The sequence below is a fragment of the Brachycentrus maculatus genome, unplaced genomic scaffold, assembly GCF_059751285.1.
Source record: "Brachycentrus maculatus isolate JH-2025_06_01 unplaced genomic scaffold, ASM5975128v1 h1tg000102l, whole genome shotgun sequence".
NCBI lineage: Eukaryota > Metazoa > Arthropoda > Insecta > Trichoptera > Brachycentridae > Brachycentrus > Brachycentrus maculatus.
In genome coordinates, this window is record NW_028280856.1 from 877,316 (window position 1) to 902,167 (window position 24,852).

General features: G+C 28.7%; 1 protein-coding gene across 1 annotated transcript in view; it reads right to left on the reverse strand.

The window, feature by feature from the left end:
* LOC148310260 (protein Skeletor, isoforms D/E-like) overlaps positions 1–24,852 on the reverse strand; it is a 99,038-nt gene that overhangs the window by 55,907 nt on the left and 18,279 nt on the right. Inside the window, exon 2 of the mRNA XM_088258674.1 lies at positions 13,093–13,230. Within this exon, the coding sequence (XP_088114800.1) occupies positions 13,093–13,230 (138 nt within the window). The remainder of the gene's footprint in view (positions 1–13,092; positions 13,231–24,852) is intronic.

The window sequence follows — 24,852 nt, forward strand, 5'->3', positions numbered from 1 at the left end:
CTACAGGACAGAAAGTGTTGTTTTTGCATTTTGAAGAAAAGGTATACGTATAGTTTAATTATTTTTGAAATATACTAAATATTTTTCAAATGGAAAAAAAAACATTCAGGCTTTAACTAAAAAGATCTGTTGCACAGTAACAGCACATTTATTTTTAATACATTTTATCATATTTTATTAAAAACGATCTCCTGAAAAATCAAGTTTTTTGATATATGACGTTGTTGAAAGGAGTGAGCGATATGTAGAATAATGAATCAAATACTCAAAAAAATTAACTGGTCAAATAATAAACACAATCTTCGCCTCTTCCACATTTACATTTATATATTTATTTTGCCTGATTTGAACCCGTGACCTGCAGTATGGTAGTCAAATATGATAACAATTTTTTTTCTTTAAAAGAGGAATATTTATGTTTTTATTATCAACACAAATATTTTCATTTCATACTATTCCCGTGAGCCTAAGCGGCTAATTATTAGAAAAAGGTTTCAAATTGTGGTAGAGTGGGTTCGAACCGAGAAACTCTGACTTAAGAATCCGCGACACTAACCACGGGACCACATCCCGACACGAACTTTAACTGTTTTTTTTTAACTATCTGGATGTAGCTTATTTTGACATGTGAGGAGACATGCATGATAAATAACCGTAATATACTCTTAAGTAAAATAATAAAAATAAAATACCCAATTATAAGACGAGGAAAAATAGTTACGGAAACTAGTACCTACCGAAAATAATTAAATTACAAAAAAAATCCCAATAACACAATATTTGTAATGGATAATTTATTTAAAATCTTGTGAAACAATAGCTCCCAGTTCTACTTGGATTTTTCCCGTATCATTTAAGATGTTAAACGGAGTAAAAAACAATTTAATTTATATTCAGCCACGTCATGATTTTTGCATAATTATTTGCATTGTATGACTAAGAAAAGTCTCTTGATGGCCAAATTCCAGAAAACTAATGTTTGTCTTATTTAATACGTTATCAAATAATTTTGACACAAAGACATCTTATCTTCGAAAAATAATGCGACGTTACATTATAAAGATTTTTTTTCAACTTTATAAAATAAAACAACTTTGTTTTAACCACTTTTTATTGGTACACTTTTTCCAACCGTTTTGGAAGTTTTTGGCATCGTTAGGGAAGGGTTATAATCTAAGTGTAGGTATTTTAATGTTTTGGAATTAGTACATTAACCCTGATGATGACAAGGTTCTCGTCGAAACCGGTTGGAAAAAGTGTACCAATAAAAAAATGGTTAAAACAAAGTTGTTTTATTTTATAAAGTTCATAAAATGTGCCACAAAGTATCTGCGAAAAACATTCAAGAGATTTTTGTTTTATTTCAAATTCACATATACATTTTTACTTTACATACTTGGAAACGCCCTTAAATACGATTTAAGCTTTTACACACAGCTTATAATTTGACTAGTTATTTCTGTTCATAACATTTTGAGTGTGTCTAAATACTTGTTCGCAAATCTGATTTTGTTTTATTCTAATCGAGTATTATTTAGATTATTAAAGGAAACACTTGTTTTTTTACCACTTGAGTTTATTTTATGGCAACTAGTTTCGGAAGCTAAACTAGTGTAGTAAACAAAATAAACTCATGTGGTAAAAAAACAAGTATTTTTTAAAAATAATCTCATCATGTCTACAAGTACATGTACAAAGTAAATGCCGAAACAATAAATGAGTAATTTATTATTAGATTAAAACCAATATTTTTAGCTTTCCAACTTTTTTTAAATTCATTTACAAAAAATGCAAATCTATTATAACTTTATATAAAATCGTACTTTCAATACAAAAAAAAACCTTTATAAAAAATATTTTTAATTTCATACAATAATTAAATTCACTCAAATTAAATTAATTTCTCATAAAATTATATCAAATCATGATTATCAACTCCTGCCTTCTTTTATATATAACATAACAATTTGTATAGCCTCTTACCAGTCTGATGATGTCGGTAACGACGAAACCCGGTCGCTGGTCAAATAAAAAAGTGGAAAAGCTAAAAATATTGGTTTTAATCTAATAATAAATTTTCACTTTACATACTTGGAAACGCCCTTAATTATGATTGAAGATTTTACATACAGCTTATAATTTGACTAGTTATTTCTGTTCATAACATTTTGAGTGTGTCCAAATACTTGTTCACAAATCTGATTTTGTTTCACTATTCTAATCGAGTATTATTTAGATTATTTAAGAAAACACTTGTTTTTTTACCACTTGAGTTTATTTTATGGCAACTAGTTTCGGAAGCTAAACTAGGGTGGTAAACAAAATAAACTCATGTGGTAAAAAAACAAGTATTTTTTTAAAAATAATCTCATCATGTCTACAAGTACATGTACAAAGTAAATGCCGAAACAATAAATGAGTAATTTATTATTAGATTAAAACCAATATTTTTAGCTTTCCCACTTTTTATAAATTCATTTACAAAAAATGCAAATCTATTATAACTTTATGTAAAATCGTGCTTTCAATACAAAAAAAAACCTTTATAAAAAATATTTTTAATATCATACAATAATTAAATTCACTCAAATTAAATTAATTTCTCATAAAATTATATCAAATCATGGTTATCAACTCCTGCCTTCTTTTATATATAACATAACAATTTGTATAGCCTCTCACCAGTCTGATGATGTCGGTAACGACGAAACCCGGTCGCTGGTCAAATAAAAAAGTGGAAAAGCTAAAAATATTGGTTTTAATCTAATAATAAATTAAAAATGCAATTCCATCACGAAGTGTCAGTGGATAATATAAATCTATTAACAATAAATGAGTATTGTTTACAGCAAATTGAAATGAAGTATTTGTGTAGTCTCACGTGGCTGTCAATATAGAGTTAAGTATGTTAAAAAGGCAACGGAAACATCTTCAGTAATTTCACTGAGGCGTTCTACAATCTACAAGTACAATTTCTACTGATTAAGAATTCGATTCTTTTCACTGTTAACAATAAAAGAATTCACTTTCGAAGCGGTTCTGGATTTACGTTTAAAAATTAGACATTTTGACGAAGATGCTGATTGAGAGATGAACATAAGTGAAAAGATCAATCTACTTGACAACATTTTGAGTGTGTCCAAATACTTGTTCACGAATACAGGTTTCTCTCCTTAAGAGCCATTTTACATTTTTTTGACATCTCAATAAAGATTTATTTATTTATTTGAATCTACATATATGTAGATGACAGCAAAGCTAATTATAATGCACACATCTACATGTACATTTATTTTTATTGAATGACAAAAGGAAAGAACAGAATGTTTAACATTAAGCATACAAAAAAATAATGAAACGTACCGAAAAAAAAAACATACAAATATATATATATATATATATATATATATATATATATATATATATATATATATATATATATATATATATATATATATATATGTATATATATATAAATATATATATATATATATATATATATATATATATATATATATATATATATATATATATATATATATATATATATATATATATATATATATTTATATTTATATATATATATATATATATATATATATATATTTATATATATATATATATATATATATATATATATATATATATCTATATATATATATATATATATATATATATATATATATATATATATATATATATATATATATATATATATATATATACATATATTTATGTATATATATATAAATTTATATATATATATATATATATATATATATATATATATATATATTGTATATATATATATATATGTGTGTGTGTGTGTATCTTCGAATGAATGGAATACCTAGCCAACAACTGCCTGCAAAAACACGGTAAAAACTTGTCTTGTCCACGCTACAAGACAAACAAGTGAAGGCATCTGTCCGTAACGTTATGTAATCTCAGATACAAAAAAAAACGCACGACAGAGGAAGAAGAAACAACTTGCAGTTACGTGAGTGCATGTGTACATATATAAATAACTAATTATGCATCTTAATTGCGTATCGATCTTAAGTTTCTGGACCCCACACCAGCTGCGATAGTCGCCATCATTAATTGAAACTTTTTTTTCCATATTAAGCCTAAAATAGGCACCGTGGTGTAGTTGGGTAGACGCTCGACTGCGAAACTGGCGTCGCGGCTTCAATTCAATTAAAGAAAGATTTGTTTTCAATAGGTTGATATTGAGTGTTTGTGATATATTTTTCACCCTAATATTCCCTGCCCTTACAATCCTACCTGCAGACAAGCCTCTGAAAGTAAACGCTTTGCGGGTTATTCATTTATATAAAACGTTATAACCGAACATGTATGAACTATGTCTATCAACGTTTTATAAAAATTATTTTGGATTCCTTTCATAGCGCCATTTTCGTAAAATACTACCTCTGTGTCTGGTTGTGGTCCCGTAGTTAGTGTCGCTGACTCTTGAGTCAGAGTTTTTCGGTTCAAACCCACTCTACCACAATTTGATACCTATTTCTAATAATGAGCCGCGTAAATACTAAAAACACAAATATTTCTCTTTTGAATTAAAAGAAAATGTGTCTTAGCTACTATAAGTTTTATCTTGAAAAACAGTATTTTCCGAATTGGAGTGGAAAAGAAGGTAAAACATAATTATTTTATAATCTCTTTCTTTTACAAAAAATAAAAACTTAATATACACTATCCAAAAATCTGCTATTATTATTATATATACGTATTAAGTCTTTTGTAGGCTGATACGTTGGGATATGTCCCGGTTGTGTTCCTATTCCTGACTTCATCATAACCCTAAAAATGTTACATTGAGGTCTGGAAGTTTTTTTTTAATTATTATAAATACAGAAGAGCAGAAATTTTCCTTCATGAATTTGTGTAAGAACAAATTCATGAAGAAATATCTCTATCATCGAAAATTTTATGTGGGGTCCTGAAAAATGATTTCCGAAATCCTGAAAACAAAATGGAGGCGGACGGGGCGATCTATTTTATCGCTATTTTACGTATTTTATATCAAATAGATATATTTTGTATATATTTGTGTGCAAAATTGATTTGTGTTCCTTCACGGCCAAGACGAATTTTCAATGGAGTGAATGTAATAAGACCTTAAAATAAGTTTTTTCTAACTATTTTTTAATGTATGTGTGTGTGTGTGAGTGTGTATTTTGTCCGCCCCATGGTGTGATGGTAAGCGTGTTTAGCTACCTTGCTGGAGGTCCTGGGTTCGATTGCCAGTTGGGGTTGAAAATAAATATTAATGATTTTACACTTATATTTATTCTCAATATTATTATTAATTAAAGCATTTACTTTGTGGTTAGTCATTTTTACTTCAAAATTATTCGCACATGTGATTTTGGTCGATCTGAAGACCAACATGCACTAGGGGATGCAGCACAAAAATGCATGTTGGTCTTCGGGTCGACCGAAATCATATGTGTTATTCATTTTGTGTGGTTTTAAGTGTGTAAATAGTGCTATGGTAGTGAAGGGTAGTATTGTTTGCATGCTGTTGTAGTGATTGTCCTTACGAAGAGACGGGCACGTCTCGAAACCGGTAGACATAAAAATCTCGGTAAGTGTTTATATACTAATATAATAATAAATAAATAAAACCCTTATCCTCACCAAAATGATGCATAGGGCACTGCTTCATATAAACGCAGTGTTATCTTGATCGTTTACACATGAAGGAAAGGTGATTAGCCCTCCGCTTCATGTACCAGTCCAGGGTAATATTGAATAAATATTACAGTGAAAAAATCACTTATATTTATTTGACCCCCCCTGGGAATCGAACCCGGGACCTCCGGAACGGTAGCCGAGCGTGCTGACCATTACACTACGGAGACAGAGTAGTTAACAAAAATGTTAGTAATATGCTAATATTACTAACATTTTTGTAAAAAAAAAATAAAAGTACTTAAGTATTTAAGGTAGAATACTGGATGCTATGTAGCGTTTAAGTGATCACTTAATTCAGCTAATGATTCCTGTATTCTTCATAGAGTATACTTCAAAACACATTCCTGCCAATACAATAATTATAATATTGAAAAGTGAGAGTGGGTACCCACCAGCCCATTTTAACTATCCAACATTTATATTATTTTTTGATATCTCATCAAAGATGAAGAAGAATATGGAAGTCTGGGCATTTACGGGGCTTACGACCGTCATAGGCTGGTTTAAGTGATCACTTTACACACGTGTAACATTCACCAATTCTACCCATTATTGACAACAACACTACTCAAATTCTTAAGCTTAATAATAAAAATGAAAATGGTATTTTCTGGCGTTTCTCATGTGTGTGATTATAATCCAGGATTCGGATCTCACATACTAATATAAGAGTTTCTGCTTAGTAAAAAGCTTCTTTACATCTCACCAATAGATGTCAAGGTTCAATGTCAACAAGGTTTCTAAATTGGTTCATATATATAGAACTTCCAAGAATTTGAGTAGTGTGGTTGTCAACAATGGGTTGAATTGGTGAATGTTACACGTGTGTAAAGTGATCACTTAAACCAGCCTATGACGGTCGTAAGCCCCGTAAATGCCCAGACTTCCATATTCTTCTTCATCTTTGATGAGATATCAAAAAATAATGTGAAAATAACTCCTGTAATTGGAGATAATCCAGATTTTGTGAACAAGTATTTGGACACACTCAAAATGTTGTATCCAACATTTAAATACATAAAAATATAAGTAGGCACTGTTTAGTGATGTACGTGTGAAAATAAAGATTGAATATATAATGCTTCTATAAATTTATCTGTATAATAACTCCTTAGCCCTGTGAATCCCAGAGATAATTTATTTATCTGAATTGAAATATCTTAAAAAAGTATATCGGTCACTCCTTTCAAGAACGTCATAAATCAAAAATCGTCAATTTTCAGTTGTGCGTGTTTTCGGAATGCCCAGAAAATGTACTATATCCCAGCAAAAGAGGCATATTTTTAACTTAATATTTACCCGCTACAGGGCAGAAAATGTTGCTTTTTCATTTTGAAGAAAAGGTCTCGTTTAATAATTTTTTTAAATATATTAAATATTTTTCAAATGGAGAAAAAACCTTCAGGTTTTACCTAAAAAGATCTGGTGCACAGTAAAAAGTTTAATAAATGGCTTGATATTTATTTTTAATACATTGTGTTATATTTTTAAACTTTAAAAACGTTCTCCTGAAAAATTTAGTTTTATGATTCGTTCTTGAAAGGAGTGAGCGATATACAAAATTATAATGAAAGAAACGAATGAAGTATAATATTTTCAATATAGAGTCACATTCAACTCACTTCTTAATGATACAGTAGAATCGATCAAATCGGAACAGGTCAATTTACGTCGGCCTACAGAATACAGAGTATATAATTGAAACAAGCTAACATACTTTTGTGAGTTCAATTTTCATGCAGGGTACATAGTTAGTAGTTAGTTAGATTGTAACCATTCCCAAGTTATAACTAGGGCTGACAGCAAACACACAGTTTGATTACCATTAAACAAATGGACATCTATTGGTCCCGGGTTCGATTCCCAAGGGGCGAAAAATAAATATAAGTGATTTTTTCACTGTAATATTTATTCTATATTATTACCCTGGACTGATACCTGAAGCGGAGGGCTGATCACCTTTCCTTCATGTGCAAACGATCAAGATAACACTGCGTTTATATGACGCAGTACCCTATGCATCATTGAGGTGCGGATAAGGGTTTTATTATATTATTATTTGTGTAAAATTTGTGCAATACATCATCAATTTTCACCTATTTAAAGTTGAATGAATCCATTCCTGGTTGCCAGTTTAGCTCTTATACATCTAGTATATATAACAATTGAATAACATAAAGTTTTCACATATTATCTTCTTCTTCTTCTTCTTTTTGTAGATCCTAGGGATCTGTTTGTGCCTCCGCATGTCGCTCTTGTGATGTCGACTCCCAGCTGTCTTTCCATCTTTTCGGAGGTCCGCCTAGGAGTCTACATCCTTCAGGGTTGCCTTGGAGGGCGATACGTGGAAGTCTGTCTTCTATTATGAGTTGTATAAATCCATTTTAGACCCCTAGATGATTTCCAATTTAACTCATATATGGCTTGTACATATAACAATCAAATAACATTAATTTTTCACCTATTACGAGTTGTATAAATACATGTCAGACCCCTAGACGATTCCCAGTTTAGCTCCTACAAAGCTGGTACATATTTCAATAGAATAATGTAAATTTTTCACATATTTTAAGTTATATCAACATATCTCAGGCCCCCAAATGATTGTCAACTTAGCCTATACATCTTGTGTTCTTTACAATTTTCTCAAATCCTAATACTCATAGGCATAGGCTAGAATTATAGTAAAAAGTTAACGAGTAAACTACGTGGCGTAGAAAAATCTAACTCTATTTTTGGACATAATTTCCAACGACTTTGTCACTTTAAAACAGGCTGTTGATCAGTTTTTTTATGAAGTTAAAGATACCGAAAATAAAATTATAAAATTTTGTTTTTTTCAACGAGCACAAGTAAAATTGTTATCTAGTTATTTTTAGTAAATGAATAGATAAGAAATTCATTGCATCACTAAGTAGGCAAATAACAAAATCAACACAGTAAAATTTACATATTATGCATGGCTTAATGATATGCATGACTTATAGATAAACTTAATACACATGATACAACAAAAAAAACTTAATTCTGAATTTGCAAAACAATGCTATCTACTTACTGGTATTTAAGTTAACATTACCGCACGTTTTTTTATGTAAATAAGTTTTTATTATTATTTTTTATTTATATATACTGAGTATCAGCCCTGATAGTAATAATTATGCACTAAACCTAAGTAAGTAGTGGAGTGAGTGCCTAGACATAAACTAATTATTACTGCTAACCGGATCGAAATTATTCAAAGATTGAAAAATACGGGGCTAATTGATAAGGTATTATAAAATTATTTTCTGTACTTAAAAAAACATTTAACTTAAGGGAAAGTGTGTTATTTTATTGAGATTATAGGTTTTCATTAGAGGGCGTATTTGTTCATTGATAAATTGATTTAATAAGATCGCCGTGGGTTTTTCAAACAAGAAAAAAACTGTAAACTTCATTTTATTTTCATATTTATAAAAACATAAAGACGTATATTTTTGTAATAATTTATAATTTTATTTATTATTTCGAGAAATAAAAATGCTTTGTGTTCTGATCCACTCACATTTTTATTAACCAACTAGTTTCGTTTATTACCCTGAAGAAGGCAACAGGTTGTTGCCGAAACTAGTTGGTTAATAAAAATGTGAGTGGATCAGAACACAAAGTATTTTTATTTCTCGAAATAATATATCAATATGATCCACAAAGTTAATGCTTTCAATATTCAAAATATAATTTTATTATTCATTCGACGTATACCTTGTAATGTACATGCTATCAATTCTTTGACGTTGAACAAGGTTTCAATTATAAAAAAATTCCGGTAAAAATACACCAGTATTCCAAGTTTCACAATGAAAGAAAAATAGATATAGGTAGACATATTTTTAACAATGGGTCGACACCCAACCTTAAAATAAAATAAAAGCTTTTATTGAACCCAACGTAACCTAACCTAAAGGTATGACATTTGTTGTATGTGCCTATGTACCTACTGGAAAACTAAATTAAAACCAAACTTGTTTATAAGCCTCTTATTTTTAACTTGTTTATAAGCCTCTAAGATTTTGGATCTTGCAAACAGAATATATTGTGATTACAATAAAAAGTGGTATAAGAGGAGATAAAGAAAGGAGAAAAAACAATAACTTTAATCAACTGAAAATGAACTGAAAACTAAGGAAAGTATAAAATGAATGATTCAACATACATAAAGTGAACGATGAATGATAAGGAAGGCGTTGAATGATTCGGACTACATTGATTAAATCATATTAAAACGTGGACAATAAAAATTACTGTTTCGAAATGTGCATCAAATATCAAAGACACACAATGTAAATATTAAAATTTAAATTTAAATATATATATATATATATATATATATATATATATATATATATATATATATATATATATATATATATATATATATATATATATATATATATATATATATATATATATATATATATATATATATATATATATATATATATATATATATATATATACATATATATATATATATATATATATATATATATATATATATATATATATATATATATATATATTTATATATATATATATATATATATATATATATATATATATATATATATATATATATATATATATATATATATATATATATATATATATATATATATATATATATATATATATATATATATATATATATATATATATATATATATATATATATATATATATATATATATATATATATATAAATATATATATTTATATATAAATATATATATATATATATATATATATATATATATATATATATATATATATATATATATATATATATATATATATATATATATATATATATATATATATATATATATATATATATATATATATATATATATATATATATATATATATATATATATATATATATATATATATATATATATATATATATATATATATATATATATAAATATATATATTTATATATAAATATATATATATATATATATATATATATATATATATATATATATATATATATATATATATATATATATATATATAAATATATATATATTTATATATAAATATATATATATATATATATATATATATATATATATATATATATATATATATATATATATATATATATATATATATATGTATATATATAAATATATATATATATATATATATATATATATATATATATATATATATATATATATATATATATATATATATATATATATGTATATATATATATATATATATATATATATATATATATATATATATGTATATATATATATATATATATATATATATATATATATATACATATATTTATAAATAAATATATAAATATATATAACTAACTAACTAACTAACCATCACGCCGCTTCCCCGCAGGGGTAGGCAGAGAGAATAGAGCTCCACACCACTCTGTCCTTGCAAACATTCTTCGCCTCTTCCACGTTCATGCATCTCCTCATACATACCCGCCGATTGTTACGACTCCTAACCTGACCAAGTATTTGGGATACCTGACCGTGCCATGTTTTTCTATATCTATATATATATATATATATATATATATATATATATATATATATATATATATATATATATATATATATATATATATAATACAGAATTTAACTTAAAGGTAAATTAAAAAGTTGCGGAAATATTACATTTATTTTCTTCTAATATTATTTATTATTTTTTTCTTAAAAAATTCACCAAGACCATATATGTAAATATCCAAATTATTTAAATATAACATAAGTTATACTACGGTATTCTTTTAACAATCTTATTTTGTTATACATTATAATTGTATTATCTTCTAAAGGTTTAACTCTCTCCTAAACTAAACAACTACTTTCTAATTGATATAATCAATTAGGTATTCAAAGTTGTAATAGCAGTAATAATTGTTAACTGACTATGTAATTTACGATTTCTGGCCGAACTTCCTTTGATGCCAAAAAATCCGGTTCCCTTTTTTTGTTTCGCGTTTGAAACTGGTAATAAGTAATTGGTTTAAATCGAATGTAGTTAAATCGAAACATTCAATAAACAAATAATGAGTGTATGGGCGTACAGTTATAAACAAAAATTTCGATAAAAACAAAGGTATTAATGACCTTAATATACATATATTAAATTAACGTGTCTCATCAAATACTTTTTAATAACACGATAATTTAAATATCAAAATAAAACACTTGTTTAGGACCACTTTTGAGCTTATGAATGTTAACAAGATTAGTTTCGAAAAACACAGATGTTCACATTAGCAGGTGAAAATATAAACTGATACAATCGTTTTGTATTTTCACTTGTAAATGAGAACATCTGTGGTTTTCAAAACTAGCGTTTTATTTTTAAATTAAAAGAAATGTATGTTTCAACAACATTTTTAGAAAAAAAAGTTAAAAATTAGACAGGTTAAAATTCAAAATAAGCAAAAAATTAAACATGAAATTTTATAAATATGATATTATTGTTTTGTAAATAGAGGATTTTTTATCAAAAAAAAAATATTGATAAAATTTACTGAATAATAATGTTTTTTAAACTTATGCACAGATGGTGGTAAAGAAATAATATCCACAAGACGTTCTCATTTGAAGCATAAATATAACTTCCTAAATTTTAGCAAATAAAATACGTAAATGCCCATACTTTCATATTCTTCATCATCTGTGTTGAGATATCACCGATGGATCTTGATACAAATAACTCCTAAGTAGAGACAAATCCAGAAGATTTGTGCACACTCAATATACTACACTGTATTTGTCTCGTTGCAAGTCGAATTTCATGTACCATTAACCTACATATGTTCCATAATTTAAATGATTTTTAAAACAATCCTTTCCGTTCATAAAAAAGTTAAATAATAAATATAATTTTTTGACATCTCATGAAAGATGAAGAAGAATATGGAAGTCTGGGCATTTACGGGGCTGATGACCGTCATAGGCTGGTTTAAGTGATCACTTTACACACGTGTAACATTCACCAATCCTACCCATTATTGACAACCACACTACTCAAATTCTTGGAAGTTCTATATATATGAACCAATTTAGAAACCTTGTTCTTGAATCGCTAGAACATCACTAGAGACATCTATTGGTGAGATGTAAAGAAGCTTTTTACTAACCAGAAACTCTTATATTAGTATGTGAGGTCCGAATCCTGGATTATAATCACATACATGAGAAACGCCAGAAAATGAGATGTAAAAAAATAATATGAAAAATAACTCCTATAATTGGAGATAATCCAGATTTGTAAACAAGTATTTGGACACACTCGAAATGTTGTAAATTAGTAAATATTTTTTAATTTAATTACCTGGTCCTTCGCCATCGTAGGTGAAGTCCTTGATGAATAAAGTCCTTCCGTCCACAACGTACACGTGCCCTGAAACGCCGTGGTGGAGTTCCGAGAGCTTTCCCAAGGATTTGCCATAGTAAGCTGCCTGTGCTGATGCTGAAAATACATTAAATATATTATAAAATTTACCAAGATTCGACATTTAAACAAACAAAATTTTAATTTATTTATAATTTTATTTGGCAGCAACTCAGTGAAAAGATGTTTCTCACAGTGTCAATGCTTATTTTTATTAACAAACAAATGATTTTTTCACTGTAATATTTATTTAATATTACACTGGACTGGTTGGTACCTGAAGCGGAAGGCTGATCACCTCTCCTTCATGTCTTAACGATTAAGATAACACTGCGTTTATATGATACAGTACCCTATGCACCATTGGGGTGCGGATAAGGGTTTGATGAAGAAAATAAAAATTAGTTATTATTTTAAGAAGAACATTCAGTTAATCAATTTTTTAAATACGTTGACACGTTGGCACACAAAGCGCGATTAGAGTCAGAAATGAAGACTCTAAGAAGCATATCAGGCAAGAGTCTTCGAGATAGAATAAGAAACGCCAGGATCAGGGAAATATGCGAGATCGAAGATGTCGTTAGGTGGGGAAGGCAACGAAGGAGACAATGGTATGCGCATGTGAGGAGAATGGGACCATCCAGACTCCCCACATTGCACTGAACGCCAACCCCATGGTAGACGACTCCCGGGCAGACCAACAAAGAGATAGACAGTTGGGAATCGACATCGCTAATCCCTTTTAAAAACAGGACACAAGGCCTACACCAAGAAGAAGAAGAAGAAGAAGAAGACGTTGACACGATGAGTGTTATAATTTCATACAATTTATATTTGAAGCACTAACTTTGTGATTTTTCATTTTTAAAATTAAAATATAACTTTGTTTTAAAATCACTGTAAATATTTTATTATAACTTAATTATTATAAAGCTAGCCGCTGTTTTATCAAGTATTAATCAGTCTTGATAAAAAAAAAACGGTTCGAAACTGGTTAACATTATAATTATGTTATAATAAAATATTTATAGTTATTTTAAAACAAAGTTACATTTTCAGTTATAATTTCGAATCCACATTGACTGTTTATTATTTTTTTTTTTGAATTACCTAACGTCCAAGTGACTCTGATATCTAGCTACGGCTTATGCAACGCCGTTTATCATGACCCTACTCAGGCTTCAACTTTTTAAGTTTCATAGCCTATGCCTACTCGTGAGTGGATTTACTCTTTATGTTTAAACATTAAAGTTACTATAATTTCATGTAATTCATGAGTGAAAATTCTAGGCAAAAACACTCGCTATCTCGCTAGAGGCATGAGTTTATACATTTCAATAATTCTAAGTTAGCAGTGAAGTTACTTAGGTGTATGATTTTAGTTCTTGATTTTACTCAGGTAGTGAATTTACTTGTTTATTCTTATATCTATGTGCCAGTGGCGGTACTTCCCTAGAAGCCCAAAAGCCCGGCTTGCCTAACAACTCCAAATAAAAATGACTAAATCAAGACCAAATGATTAAAAATACATAATTAATGTGTGACCATTTTTAAATTATCGCGCGCTTACATGATTATTAAACACTATGCATGCCATTATATGGTGATGGTACTTATTGGTTATGGTTAATATCTGAGGAAGATATTTTACTAAAGTGAACATTTTCTTTATTTCAAGGTGATGGCTATACCTTACAAAAGTTACATGTTAGCATATTTTTACAATGATTACAATACATTGTTTATATTTATAATACTTTCTGGGTGCTTACTATACTGGGAATGATATGAGGTGAAGAAATTATAGGTACATCATGTATTCACGAATGTGAAAAATAATGGGCTTGCTTTACTGATAAACCCTAGGCACGCCACTGCTATGTGCATACTTACATTAGCGCACATTGACTGTACCAATCTGTCTAAAGTGACAATAACTGTGTTAACTAATCTGAGCATGATTTGTATTTATGACGCATACAAAGAGCGTTGAGGAATATAAAAGATCCGAATTAGTCGACAATACGGAATACGTAATTCGAGTTCGCACATTTCGGTAAATATTGCCCCAATGACATAAATACCGAAGAACATAAATATGACATAACTGTAGTTGGAATACTGTCATCGTCAATGACTACATATCGCTCACTCCTTTCAACAACGTCATATTTCAAAAATCGTCAATTTTCAGTTGTGCACAGATTTTTTGATTGTTGGATTTTGTTTTATTTATTGTTTCGGCATTAACTTTGTGGTAAGACATGTTACAATGATTAAAGAAAACACTTCGTTTTTTACCACTTGAGTTTTATTATAGACTACATGTTTCAGAAGTCAAACTTCCATCATTCCGTCATAAGCGATTAATTCATCACGATCCTTGCTCTAAGGGCAAACAAAATACTTAATCCCTCGAATAACATTAATAAGGAAATATTCTTGTACGTACATGCAATATTATTATAAATATGGCTCAATACAAGAACGTTCATGGGTATTCTATAAGTATTGCGTATCATACACCGACCACTCGCAGATATTTTTATACGACACTTCAAAGGATCGTACGAATCGAACGAAATCCTTTCACAATTCCATAATAATAATTATTATAAAAGGTCAGAAGTGAGTGATTGTAGTATAATGCAAATATGGTAATAGAAATGCATATATCGCCTTCGTTGGTTGCGCAACGGTCGCTTCGTATGTCCATTCCAGTTATCTTCATTTAAATGTACGATATGTTAATATGCCATTAATCCCATGTGTATGTCCGTACATTTCAAATGTAACCACATTCACAATTTACTTGTTTTAATTCGTCATAGTTTGTTACTCATTTTTGGTGATTCGAATCTGATATTCTGTAGTTATACATTATTTTTGACAACATGACAAAGGATAAGGCGTAGGACGCAGCAAATCTTGCTCACAACTGTCGTCAAGAAAAGGCGATTCAGTTGGCTTGGCCATGTACTCCGCATGCCTCCTGAGAGCCTTAATCAAGCTTGCCTCTTTTACAAGGCATCAGGTTCGCGCCGCACAGGACGACCACTGCTGACAATTCGTCGGCAGTTCTCGTCAGAACTTTGGGACGCGGATCTGACTTGGGAGGATGCAAGGGAGCTGGCAGCCGACAGAAAAGCCTGGAGACAGTTTGTGGACTCCATTTGCTCCACCTAGGGAGCGGATATGGTTATATTATTATATACTAAATGTGTATATTTAAAAATTAGTGAAATAGAATAATAAGTTTCATTTTGTTGTTCAATATGACATTAAAAAATAGCAACGTAATCTCAATTCTAAGTGTTTCTTTCGTGTTTCTACTCTAAGACGTGGAATGCTGGACTCTCAAATTGCATCCAACATGTAGTGCTATTAAAAAATGGTAATTGGAAGAATATCACGGATTGATTTCGGCACTAAGATGTTTTAAAATTCATGAGAAAAGAGAGAAATTATAGTCACTGTTAAGAATTAAAAAGCCCTTTTAAGAGTACTTTGGCCATTTTATAAGAAAAGACAGATACAAAGTGACACGTTTTATATAACAAGGCAAAGCCGTAGATATTTTTATTATTAAATCATTTCACTATAGCATTCCACCAAGTCATTCCACTTAATTATTGTTTAGAGCGGCAGCAGACAAAGTAAAAATTGTTATGATGAATGCTAAACCTTCAAAAGAAGAGAGTATTTTATTTTGGAAAAAAAGTTTATAGTATGGGGAATTATTTAATATACCAATAATCTTATGTAATTTAATTGTTTAATCATCAACTTTTCCATACTCTTAATAGTTTTATTGACTATAAAGTTTTATTGATCAAAAACCAGTTTTTAATATATTTTTTTAATTTAATATAAAATACTTAATTTATCAATAAAAAATACGCATTAATATCTGTAAATTGGTTATTACAGCATAATATTATGTTTTTGATTTATTTATTTTTATCACCATTAACCACTAACGTCGGGTTAAGTTTAATATCTTCAATCTAGTAATCTGTTCCGATGGTTTATATCTCATTGAACGAGCGGAGATACGCAGATGTATCGATGGTAGAGTGAAAGTAGTTTTGTATGGGAAAAAGCGAAAGCCATGTAGTGTAATTAAGTGCTGTTTATTCCTAAAGCCGAATTCATGATTACTATTTATCAATTTCGAAAATAGTGCCATTTTGTTACGTAGGTAGAACCTCTACTCTAGTATATTATTTATTGTTTCGGCATTAACTTTGTGGTAAGATGTTACAATGACTAAAGAAAACACTTGTTTTTATACCACTTGAGTTTTATTAAAGACTACTATTTTCGGAAGCTAAACATCCATATTCAGGTCTGAATAATAACTAATAAGTGTTTTTTTAAATCACTCTACAGTCGTGTGCCTTATTGATAGATCCATTAAGCAAATAACAATATAGTTACAATTCTTTTGCTATTATAATGTTCATATGTTAAGTAAGCAATCTTTTTGGCATTTCTCTGTTTTTCAAACATAAATCACGAATCTGTCTGTCCGTTCTTGGAGTTATAACACTTTTTGTCCCACATTTACCCTTACGCTTGTTGCGTAAATTGTCCTTAGAATCATTTTTTTTCATTACATTTTTCCAATCTCCATGATACCCATACAATATTAGCTATTTCATACTGTGACATTGTATTTGCCTTAATCAAACCAGATATTTGGCAAATTTTCTTTGTTGACAAATCAGAAACGTTCCTCATTCTAAGAAACACATATATTGTTAAATTTTTGTACCTTATTTTAACAATAGACAAAACAATCATATAAAATAAACATTCAATAGAAAAAATCAATTAATTTCAAACCTGTTTTTAAAAATTGTTACGCAAACACTAGATGAAAAATGCTTGTTATTCATACGGCGCCGTCTTGACAACTGATTTCCGCTGTCGAATTCGTAATTCCTTATTTCCAGGTGTAAAAACTATCTTATAATGTTGTCAAAAGTGCTATCTATTAATGCAATAAAAATAAATTTTAAAATAATGCTGTTATTATGTTTTTTTTAACAAAAAAAGTGATCATGAACACAATTACTGTTTTGGGTCTATTAATATGGCACACGACTGTACTCTAGTCATTTGAATTTAAAAACGTTTAAAAAATTCATATTTTATATCAATAAATTATTTGATGCATATGCTGTATGGCGCAGCAGCATGGTTGGGTAGACTCGACTGCGAAACTGGCGTTGCGAGTTCGATTCCCGCCAATAAATCGCCAAAATACATTAAAAAAGATGTAATTTACATAGGTCTGGGTGTTTGTGATGGATTTTTCATAATTAAATTCCCTATCCTTACTATCCTACCTGCAAGCCTGTAAAAGAAGCCTGCAAATAACAATGTTTCAAAATTGGTTCATATATAAAGAACTTCCAAGAATTCGAGAAGTGTGGTTAATAATGGGTACAATTGGTGAATGTTACACGTATTCAAAGTGATCACTTAAACCAGCCTATGATGGTCATCAGCCCCGTAAATGCCCAGACTTCCATATTCTTCTTCATCTTTGATGAGATGTCAAAAAATAATATGAAAATAACTCCTGTAATTCGAGATAATCCAGATTTTGTGAACAAGTATTTGGACACACTCAAAATGTTGCGTAAAAGAAGAGCCTATGCTGGTTATTCCTTTTTTTAAATGTAAATTTCAAAATTTAAAATTTCAATGAAAATACTTTTTACATTATTTTGGATATCGCAACATAGATGAAAAATAATATGGAATTCTGGGCATTTACAAGGCTTACGACCGTCATAGACTGGTTTAAGTGATCACTTTACACACGTGTAATATTCACCAATTCTACCCATGATTGACACCCACAGTATTCAAATTCTTGGAACATATATTGAGTAAACTCAATACACAGTTATTGAACTCGATAATAGACTACACGAGAGACATCTATGGTGGGATGAGCCAAGATTTTTATTAAGAAGAAATTCTTTCATTTGCATGTGAAGTCCGAATCCTGGATTATGTTCACATACTTGAGAAACGCCAGTCGTAATCCCTTTAAACGCCCAGACTTCCATATTCTTCTTCATCTATGTTGAGATATCAAAATAATTAAATTATCAAGTATTTGGACACACTCAACATGTTGTGAAGAAAATACTCTTGATCTACAACATTTTGAGTGTGTCCAAATAAAAGTAAAAAGCTTCTTTACATCTCACCAATAGATGTCTCTATTGAAGTTCTAGTGATTCAAGAACAAGGTTTCTAAATTGGTTCATATATATAGAACTTCCAAGAATTTGCGCAGTGTGGTTGTCAATAATGGGTAGAATTGGTGAATTTTACACGTGTGTAAAGTGATCACTTAAACCAGCCTATGACGGTCGTCAGCCCCGTAAATGCCCAGACTTCCATATTCTTCTTCATCTTTGATGAGATGTCAAAAAATAATATACTCTTGATCGCCTAGTGATTTCAAATTAATTCATTTGTAAATAGCAATTTCATTAAAATAAATATCCAATTGCGTCAGATGTATTTGAATACTTCAAATACAAAACGAATTGGACGTTGAAATTGCTAATTTAAGTAATGCTCGTGAAGATGGAAAATCGATTAAACTGATCGTAATACCTTGTTAAATGTTAGAATAAAACGATCTTAAAAGCGTTTGAAATCAATCGGTTGCGCTGGAAAAATACAAGAACTTCTTAGAAAATCAATAATAAAACGTGAAAAAAATACTAAATGTGAACCAAAAATATGCTTTTAAATTATTACAAGATTGTGTAATTTATTCAATTTTATTCAAGGAAAAAATCAATAAAAACATAATAAAAAACATTCAAGGCGTATATATTAAAAGTAAGCAAGAAGACTTTAAGGTGTAGAAGAATCCCACTTCGGAAAACTCCTTCGGACACATTGAACAGATCGATATCCAATGTATTAATGTTCAACATAGCGGTAGCTCTTCCTATAGGCATAACCATTTGCAGGTAGGTCCTGTATATAGGAATGGGAAACAATCTATGCCGACGCTGTCGTCTTAGGTAACTATCGGGAACATACGGACTGGACCGGGAACATATGCTCCGGATAATTTCAGGATTATCGATCATTAGTTAGTTAAATTAAACTAATATCCTTGGAATGTCCCCCATATATATATATGTATATATATATATATATATATATATATATATATATATATATATATATATATATATATATATATATATATATATATATATATATATATATATATATATATATATATATATATATATATATATATATATATATATATATATATATATATATATATATATATATATATATATATATATATATATATATATATATATATATATATATATATATATATATATATGTATATATATATGTATATATATATATATATATATATATATATATATATATATATATATATATATATATATATATATATATATATATATATATATATATACATATATATATATATACATATATATATACAAATGTATATTCTTAAACCTGTCCTGCAAAAAATAGTGCATATGGTACTGCAACAAAACGATTCAATGTTAATTTGATCATTTTTATCTCCTGCACTTCAGGTACCAGTCCATAGTAATATAATTCTTATTATTATAACTTACATTTTAAATTTCATATGTAAAATTCCACTTTTTCTCAAATTCTATTCTGACGCGTGTTTCGATGAATTCCGCAGCATTTTCAAACACCGTTTGGTGTAAAAATGGATAGATATTACTACTAAGTGACTGCCGAATCAGTTGATGAAAATAATATTTAAATCAATATTAGAGTGAAAAAATACCTATAATATTTAGATCTCCCTAGAAATCGAGACTTACAACAATGTCACTAAATGTATTTACCACTTCACTAAGTTTAGAATACCAGAAATCACAAGACAACCGTTGTTGCTTTTTTTACTGTTTACAATACATTATTTGAACGCCTCAATAATCAAAACCCGTGACGATCATTTACATTATAAAAAATATATACATTTATATTTATATATATACATGTAAATGTATCTATATATATGTAATAAAATACCTAGGTACCTACCTATACATTTTATTAAGTACTTACAAATAGTACCTACATAAAACAGTTCTACCACCAGATGTCGCATGCGTCGCACAGAATAAAACAAAAGACATCAGATAGAAAAAAATATAATATTCTGAACTGTCAGAATCAGATAGATAGATAGATAGAAAAATATTATAAAGATAAATTAAGAATAAACTTTAATTATAAACTTTAATTACAAAGCAACACAAAAATTACAAATGATACTTCATAAAATACTGTAATATAAACACTTACTAATTATACACTGTCAGAAGCACTGAGAGAAATTGACAAGTTCGTAGTTTATATCTATAAAAAATACATCGCAACAATAATAATACGTTAGCTGACTATATTTAGGTGAGATGACCAACTTTTAAAGCAACTCTTGTGTCCCATATAAACAATCCACTTTTTTATTTGTTTTTTTTTTCATTATTACTATTTGCTTCTATTTGATTCGTTTGTTACTCTTATTGAAATCTGTTGAGAAATAAGGTTGTCATCAAAGATCAAACTGTCTTTATTTAAATGGACCAAAAAACAAACAGCTTGGGGTCGAGTGTGACATCATTACGTGTCTCAACCGCAAAAGTCACCACCGCAAAACTTGCAACCTATACTACCGCATCGTTACGGTTTCCACTGTGTTTGCATTCCCTATTTGCGTATTCCGTGAATATCCGTCTCCGCAATGCTGTGGAAATCGCGTTCGGCTACTGTGCTGGAGGTCCTGAGTTCGATTCCCAAGGGCAGTGTTAATAAATAACAGTGATTTCCTCTCTCATATTTATTTCATGTTACCCTGGACAGGTACAAAAACACAGGACTGACCACCTTTCCTTCGTGGAATTAACTACCAAGATAACGCTTCGTCGATACGATGTACGATAGTATCTTATCCACCATTGCGTCTGGACAAGTGTTATAATGTATTACGTATTATAAGCGAGGAACTTGCTGACAGCAGTAGGAACTTTTATTCACTGTTTTTAACGTTGTTCGTACCAACTTTTAAAACCATGCGTTTGCGTAATGATACAATTTGTGGCTGACAATGAAAATACACATCAGAATTGAAATATTGTTATAAAGGAAATATTTATATATGTGTATATATTTATATGTATATATATATATATATATATATATATATATATATATATATATATATATATATATATATATATATATATATATATATATATATACATATGTATATATATATATATATATACATATATATATATATATATATATATATACATATATATATATATATATATATATATATATATATATATATATATATATATATATATATATATATATATATATATATATATATATATATAAATATATATATATATATTTATATATATATATATATATATATATATATATATATATATATATATATATATATATATATATATATATATATACATATATATACATATATATATGCATATATATATATATATATATATATATATATATATATATATATATATATATATATATATATATATATATATATATATATATATATATATATATATATATATATATATATTTATATATATATATATATATATATATATATTGTTGATTCGAATTATCGGTCATTTGACCGCCACGGCTTTCTTTGATTAGAAACACATTGACTGCAGTGACGATCAAAAAGATATTGCTGAAACATCAAAGTAATTTCTCTGACACAGATTATAGTTTTTAATTGACAATAATTTAAGAAAAATGTTTAATTAAATTAATCAAAATATTGTATAAATAGAGCATTAGGCATTATACAGAAATGTAGGTGAAATTTCCAGGCAGGTGTTAAAGCCATCAAAATTATAATGTGATTTTATCTAATATCAAAACCCGTTTAATATTGAGGCACTAACTGATTTTTTAAGAGGGGAGTTGCCTTTCGAATTTTCTTTATTAGAAAAGGTAGACTTTGGAAGATGCTAGCACGTAAAAAAATATTAGTAAGATTATTTCCTTGTTGTTGTTACACTACGTCAATACGATGCAGTGCCCTATGCACCATTGGGTGCGGATAAGGGTTACATAATATAACCATATCCGCTCCCTAGGTGGAGCATATGGAGTCCACAAACTGTCTCCAGGCTTTTCTGTCGGCTGCCAGCTCCCTTGCACCCTCCCAAGTCAGATCCGCGTCCCGAAGTTCTGACGAGAACTGCCGACGAATTGTCAGCAGTGGTCGTCCTGGGCGGCGCGAACCTGATGCCTTGTAAAAGAGGCAAGCTTGATTAAGGCTCTCAGGAGGCATGCGGAGTACATGGCCAAGCCAACTGAATCGCCTTTTCTTGACGACAGTTGTGACCAAGATTTGCTGCGTCCTACGCCTTATCTCTTCATTCCTCACAAAGTCAAACCACCACACGCCTAAGATTCTCCGCAAACACCTATTCTCAAAGCTTAGTACACGGCTGTTCTGGGCCCTTGTAAGGGTTCCAAGGAGGATATAAGTATTTAATTTTAAAATAATCAACATGTCATTTCACAAAGTTGATGACGAATCAATAAATAATATATAAAAAGGTTGTTATACGCTCTCATATCGCCTCTTCGCATTAAAAGCGCACAATTAACAAAAATATTCGAAATTGATTTTATATCGTGAAACGTTTGGAACCAGTATGCTTTTCTTAAATATTGACAAAAGAGCGTAGTTCAACAAACGACGCTCGCTTTGTTAAAAAGTTTTAGTTCATATTTAGTATAAAAGCTTCATAATTGTACTGAAACAATTAAATATTTTATTAATTTAGTGCATAAAATATGTATTTTTCCTGTAATTTAATCGTATTTAATAAATTTAATATTCATGTTCAAATCAAATCGTAAAACGTAAACATTATTTTTCTAGAAAAGTATTAAAATTCTGACCTGCGTTTTGGCTACTATACGCGTATAACAAAATTAATATGTAATTTTACCTTGCTTTGAAAGTAAGATAATGTAGCAAGCAAAAAATTAAATATAAAGGCTGAAAATATCATTATTACTTAAAATATTACTTTAATCTTCACATTCGGTTGAAAATGCCTTAACTAGGCGAAACAATTGTCACAATATTAATTTTTATGTGTTTTTTAACAATAAAATAAAACTTAGTAGTCTCAAATAATCTATATTTGATTTAACAATTAATACATAAAAAATAAAATAAAACATTACACGTTTAAACCTTTGAAACGCTCTCCTGTAAAATTAGTAAATTTTAAGATTACACAGTTTTAATGGTGATATCGCTCACTCCTTTCAAGAACTTCATAAATCAAAAATCGTAAATTTTCAGTTATGCATGTTTTCGGAATGCCTATAAAATGTAGGGGAGAGTGCCCATGAGTGGGACAGAGGATGAATGGGACAATCGTCCTCCAGCCCAAACTATTGTAACAAAAAAAAATAAAAAAATACCCAACATTAACGTTACAATATTAGACAGATTGATCCTCAAACCACAGTTCTCGACTGACAGTGAAGCGAGTAAGACGTGTTATAATTTTTTTGCGTCAAAAAGTAAATTATATACTG